We start from the raw sequence: 6222 nt of genomic DNA on the forward strand, positions 1-6222 counted from the left end.
TTATGGTTGGCTCTAGACAGTGCAATAAGGTAAGAAAAAGAAGTAAGTGGCCTCCACATTGCAAAAAAATGCACAATTATCTTTATTTACAAACAACATGATCATCTATGCAGAAAATCCAATGGAATCTACAAACAGGCTGCTAAAAGAGGTGAGTTTAAGAAGGTTACAGATACAAGAGTAATATACAAAACTCAATGCTATTTCTATATACTAGCAAATAATCGAAAACTTTTTTTCTTTTTTGAGACAGAGTCTCGCTGTTTTGCCCAGGCTGGAGTGCCATGGCACAATCTTGGCTCACAGCAATCTCCACCTCCCAGGTTCAAAAGGTTCTCCTGCCTCAGCCTCCCGAGTAGCTGGGATTACAGGCGCCCGCCACCACGCCCAGCTAATTTTTTGTATTTTTTTTTAGTAGAGATGGGGTTTCACTATTTTGGCCAGGCTGGTCTTGAACTCCTGACCTCAGGTGATCCACCTGCCTCAGCCTCCCAAAGTGCTGGGATTACAGGTGTGAGTCACCGTGCCCGGCCGAAAACTTTTAAAAATATATAACAGCGAGCTCGGGCAGCGGCCAGGCAGCCCAGTTTTGCGAAGGCTCTCGGCGCGCCGCGGCCCGCAGGCACCTGGCACGTGCTTTCCCCGCCGCCAGGATGCCCAAGAGGAAGGTCAGCTCTGCCAAAGGGGCCGCCAAGGAAGAGCCCAAGAGGAGATCGGCGCGGTTGTCAGCTAAACCTCCTGCAAAAGTGGAAGCGAAGCCGAAAAAGGCAGCAGGGAAGGATAAATCTTCAGAGAAAAAAGTGCAAACAAAAGGGAAAAGGGGAGCAAAGGGAAAACAGGCCGAAGTGGCTAACCAAGAAACTAAAGAAGATTTACCTGCAGAAAAAGGGGAAATGAAAACTGAGGAGAGTCCAGCCTCTAATGAAGCAGGAGAGAAAGAAGCCAAGTCTGATTAACACCATGTACCATGTCTTACCAGTGGTCCCTGTCTCCCTTCTTGTACAATCCAGAGGAATATTTTTATCAACTATTTTGTAAATGCAAGTTTTTCAGTAGCACTAGAAACATTTTTAAGAAGGAGGGAATCCCACCTCATCCCATTTTTTAAGTGTAAATGCTTTTTTTTTTAAGAGGTGAAATCATTTGCTGGTTGTTTTATTTTTTGGTACAACCAGAAAATAGTGTGGGATATTGAATTATGGGAGGCTCTGACTGTCTCGGGTGCCAGCTTAACATTCCACAGATGGGGGGTTAGTTTTTATATACTATAATACAAAGCATATTAAATGGCAATATGGAGTCAGTCCTGCATTTAATGTCTTGAATATTTTAAATTACTTCTATTCCCATGTTGTTTTTTAGTAGAATTGTTTCCTACAGAAAACCACTCCTTGATCATGGTGCTCCCTGTCAGAATTGTGTGCACTCTGTAACATCTTTGGTTGTGGCAGTCCTGTTTTCCTAATAACTTTGTTACCGTGCTGTGAAAGATTACAGATTTGAATATGTAGTATACATGCTATTCAGCTGTGAACTGGTGGGCCATGTGTAACAGCTGACCAACATGTGAACATACTGGTACTTGATAGCCTCTGAAGGAAAATTTGCTTCCAAATCTTAAGCTGGAAAGTCACTGGAGTAACTTTAAAAAAGGATTACAATACATGGCTTTTTGGAATTTCGTTACATAGGTTAAGAATTGTGTACAAATTGAAATGTCTGTACTGATCCTCAACCAATAAAATCTCAATTATGAAAAAAATGTGTAACAGCATCAAAAAGAATGAAGTATTCTGGGATAAATCTGACAAAAGATGGGAGATACCTAAAGAGTTGAGAATTTGAATATAAAATTTTTCTGTCAGAAATCAAAGAAAACCTAGAGAGGGAGACAGGTACCATCATCACGGGTCAGAAGACTCAATAGTGTTAAGAGGCCCATTTTCTACAAATGGACCTAGATACTCAATACAACTGCAATCTAAATGCTAGCAGGCTTTTTTTGTAGAAACTGATAAACTAATTCTAAAATTCATATGGAAATATAAAAAATATAAAATAGCCAAAGCAACTTTGAAAATGAACAAAGTGAGAGGACTAACATTATTTGATTTCACAACTTATTAAAAGCTACACTAATTAAGCTACTGTGATATTGTCTCAAAAACAGAACAGAGTGAACAATGACATAGAACAGAGTCCAGAAATGAACCCATATGTATATGGAAAACTGACTTGGGCAACTAATAAAGGACGGTCTTTTATTTTTTTTTTGGCGGGGGCGGAGTCTCGCTCTGTCACCCAGGCTGGAGTGCAGTGGCACGATCTTGGCTCACTGCAACCTCCACCTTCTGGGTTCAAGCGATTCTTCTGCCTCAGCCTCCCAAGTAGCTGGGACTACAGATGCGCGATACCACACCCGGCTAATTTTTGTATTTTTAGCAGAGACTGGGTTTCATCATATTGGCCAGGCTAGTCTCAAACTCCTGACCTTGTGATCCTCCCGACTCCGCCTCCCAAAGTGCTAGGATTACAGGTGTGAGCCACTGTGCCTGGCCAGGATGGTCTTTTCTACAAATGCTCCTAAACACATGCCCCTTACCCACCCCCCAAAAAACCCCACGAACTTTGATCAGTACTTTACATCATATGCAAACATCAACTCAAAATGAAACACAGACTTAAATGGTAAATCTAAAACAATAAAACTTCTAAAAGAAAATGTAAGAAACAAAACCTTTGTGACCTTAGATTAGGAAAAAGCAAAACCAGAATACATAAACAGCTCAATAGACAAAGTGTCCAATTTTAAATGTGCAAAAGACCTTAACTAAAAGATCACCAAAGATATAAATAGCTAACAAACACAGAAAAGGTGAACATTAGTGATAAGGGAGATGCAGATCAAAACCACATTAAAATAGCCCTTTGCCCCCACTAGTGAATAGTGATCATCAAAAGGACACGCAATAACAAGTATTGATGACGTGAAAAAATCAGAGCCCCTTATTCACTACTGTTGAAAACAGAAATTGGTGTGTTTTCTTTGGAAAACAACTTTGCCAGTTTCTTTAGAAGTTAAAACATAACTCCAGTCCTACTCTTAAGTATTTGTTCAAGAAAAAAAAGAAAGCACACAAACACCTACAAGCAAATACATGCAGCTATTATCTATAATAGCCCCAAACAAAAACAATCCAAAAGCAAAAACAATCCATCATCTGGTGAATGGATAAAAAACGGGTATAGCCAAACAATGGCAGTACCCAAAACAGAAAAAAAATGAGGACATATCTAAAGGAGACCGGAACCAGCCGGAAAGAATTCCCAATGGCCAAAGCTGAAACAATTTGAGCAGCTAAATAAACAGTTATTAGATTCAAATCCAAAAGATAAGTATCAATGAGTCCAAACGGATGACAACAGACTTAAGGAGACACGCGATGTTAGGTGGAATGCAGGAACAAATCCTGAAATGAAAAGATGGGGAAACTGTCGCAATCTAAATAGTCTGAAGTACTGAACTATCACAGTACTGCACGAATGTGAATGTCTTAGTTTTGACAAATTTACCATGATTATAAAAGATTAAACATTAGAAGAAGCTGGGTGGAGGGTTTATAGAAGGGATCAGCAAACTACAATCCAAGGGCCAAATCCAGCCTACCACCTGTTTTCATAAATAAAGTTTGACTGGAACGCATCCATTCATTTCCTCACTGTCTTATGGCAGCCTCTGCCCTACATCAGCACAGTAGTCCTAGGAAAGACCATTTGGTCTAAAATATTCATTATCTGGCTCTTCATGGGAAAAGTTTGCCAAGCCCTGATGTACATGAAGTCTTTCTCTGTGCTGTCATTGTAACTATTCTTTAAATCTAAAATGATTCTAAAATAAATTTATTTTTTTAAAAACTTAAAATGTTGGCCAGGTGCAGTGGCTCACGCCTGTAATCCCAGCACTTTGGGAGGCAGAGGCAGGCGGATTGCCTGAGCTCAGGAGTTCAAAACCAGCCTGGGCAACATGGAGAAATCCCATCTCTACTAAAAATACAAGAAATTAGCCGGGCATGGTGGCGCACCTGTAATCCCAGCTACTCGGGAGGCTGAGGCAGGAGAATTACTTGAATCCGGGAGGCGGAGGTTGCAGTGAGCTGAGACTGTGCTACTGCACTCCAGCCTGGGCAAAAGAGTGAGACTCTGTCTCACAAAAAAAAAGTTAAAATGTTGAGCTGGGTATGGTGTTGAGCACCCATAGTCCCAGCTACTCAGGAGGCTGAAGGGGGAGGAGTGCTTGCACCCAGGAGCTCAAGGCCAGACTGGGCAACACAGTGAGACCCCATCTGTTAAAAAAAAAAAAGTGGGGGGTTATATCTTCACCTACCATATGACCCAGTCATTCTACTTACAGGTACTTACCCAAGTGAAACGAAAGCATATGTCTAAAGAACGGTACACAAATTTTTGCCAATAGGTGAACTCAATAAACAAACTATATACTATCTATCCATAAACTGGCATAGTACTCAACAATAAAAAGGAAATCAACTATTGGCACATGCTACAGAATGAATGAATTTCTATTTACACTGAGTAGAAGGAACAGGAACAACAACAAAAGAGTGCATATCTCATGTAAAAGTCTAGGAAATGTAAACTAACATACAGTGACAGAAAGCAGATTGGGGGGTCACCCTGGGAGAAACACAGGCTGGGGCGAGACAGGAGGTAAAGAGATTACAAAGGGACACAAGGATATCACACCCTCGCGTGGCGTAGGCGGACACGTTCATCTTGACTGCGGTGATGGTTTCACTAGTGTGTATATATATGTCAAAACTTGCCAAATTGTACACATAAATATTTGTGGTAGATTATGTCAGTTATACCTCAGTAAAGCTGTTTTTAAAAATAAGTTGCAAAAGTATTCTTCTGGTCTTCTGGTATCAAGCATTATGAAGAAACAGACGAATCCATAGACAAATCTCTTCAGCTACCAATTTCTGTCATCCGTCCCTCCTTAGCTCTGGAACACTCTTTCTTTAGCGGAGATGAAGATTCTGAATCATAGTCACACTTGTATTAGAAGTCTTCAGAAAATCCTGCAAGAATAAGACTCCCCTGGGGACCGGGCACGGTGGCTCACACCTGTAATCCCAGCACTTTGGAAGGCCAAGGCAGGAGAATCCCCTGAGCCCAGGAGTTCAAGACCAGTCTGAGCAACATAGTGAGATCCCATCTCTACCAAAAAAAAAAAAAAGGTCAAAAAATTAACCAGCCACAGTGGCATGCGCCTGCAGTCCCAGCTACTAAGGAGGCTGAGGCCAAAGGATTGCTTGAGCCCACGAGGTTAAGGCTGCAGTGAGCAGAGATTATGCCACTGCACTCCAGCCTGCAACAGAGGCAGACCCTGTGTCAAAACAAACAAAAAAGACTCTTCTGGGATCCTGCCAACAAACTATACACAGGCAAGTGAGATCCCAGTTACCTGGATAAGCAGCAAGGTATTTACAGAACAAACCCTTTGACCTCCCTCTTCTCTGCCCTTCTCAGACTTTCTGTCTTTCCCCTCGCTCTTAAGCCCGGGAGTCAGAATGCAGCTCCGCCATAAAACAAAGACTTCAGAAATGAAATGACTCGCAAGAAAAAGGACATTTCTCAAGAGCCTACTAAGGATAAAGAGAGTTGAGAGGTGTGCCCAGCTTCTCTAACCCTTATTCAACACCCCGCAAGCATCTTCACTGAGTGACTTTGTACCTTGCTATCCATTCCAGACCTCCTCGTCTATCCACACACCTCAGTGACCGGCTGCCACTAAGTTCTGCCCTTCCCAGATAGCTTTGTTTTTAAAAATACAAACTCCTCTTCCTCAGTCACTTAATCTGACTTTGGCATAACAGCTGAGGGTAATCCTAAAGATTACTTTGAAACTACAGGAAAGATAACGTAAATAAAACACTTAGATATAAAACATATTACCCAATACCTAGTCACACTAAATGGTGTGCATTTTGGACACTGTCCCTGCAGGCAAAAGGAAGGAAAATGAGGAAACTAAGACTAATGAGGAAGCCAAATCTGCACTTCAGATTTTTTAAAAAGTAATGGCGCTTTAGAACTTAATGTATTATATACCATGTGAGCATTAGCATGTCAGCATTAAATGTGAGGTCCAAAATTCAAAGAGATGCCAAAAGAATGTATTTCTTTTTTTTTTTTTTT

The 6222-nt window shown here is 41.3% G+C and overlaps 1 protein-coding gene across 1 annotated transcript; it reads left to right on the forward strand.

Annotated features, from left to right (window-relative positions):
- Positions 1–571: 571 nt before the first annotated feature.
- Positions 572–1749, forward strand: LOC105514354 (non-histone chromosomal protein HMG-14). The gene has a single exon (XM_011945661.1). It carries the CDS (start codon positions 654–656, stop codon positions 954–956), a length of 303 nt encoding a protein of 100 aa, XP_011801051.1. The 5' UTR covers positions 572–653; the 3' UTR covers positions 957–1749.
- Positions 1750–6222: the final 4473 nt, after the last annotated feature.

This window comes from Colobus angolensis, unplaced genomic scaffold (assembly GCF_000951035.1).
Source record: "Colobus angolensis palliatus isolate OR3802 unplaced genomic scaffold, Cang.pa_1.0 Scaffold242, whole genome shotgun sequence".
Lineage (NCBI taxonomy): Eukaryota > Metazoa > Chordata > Mammalia > Primates > Cercopithecidae > Colobus > Colobus angolensis.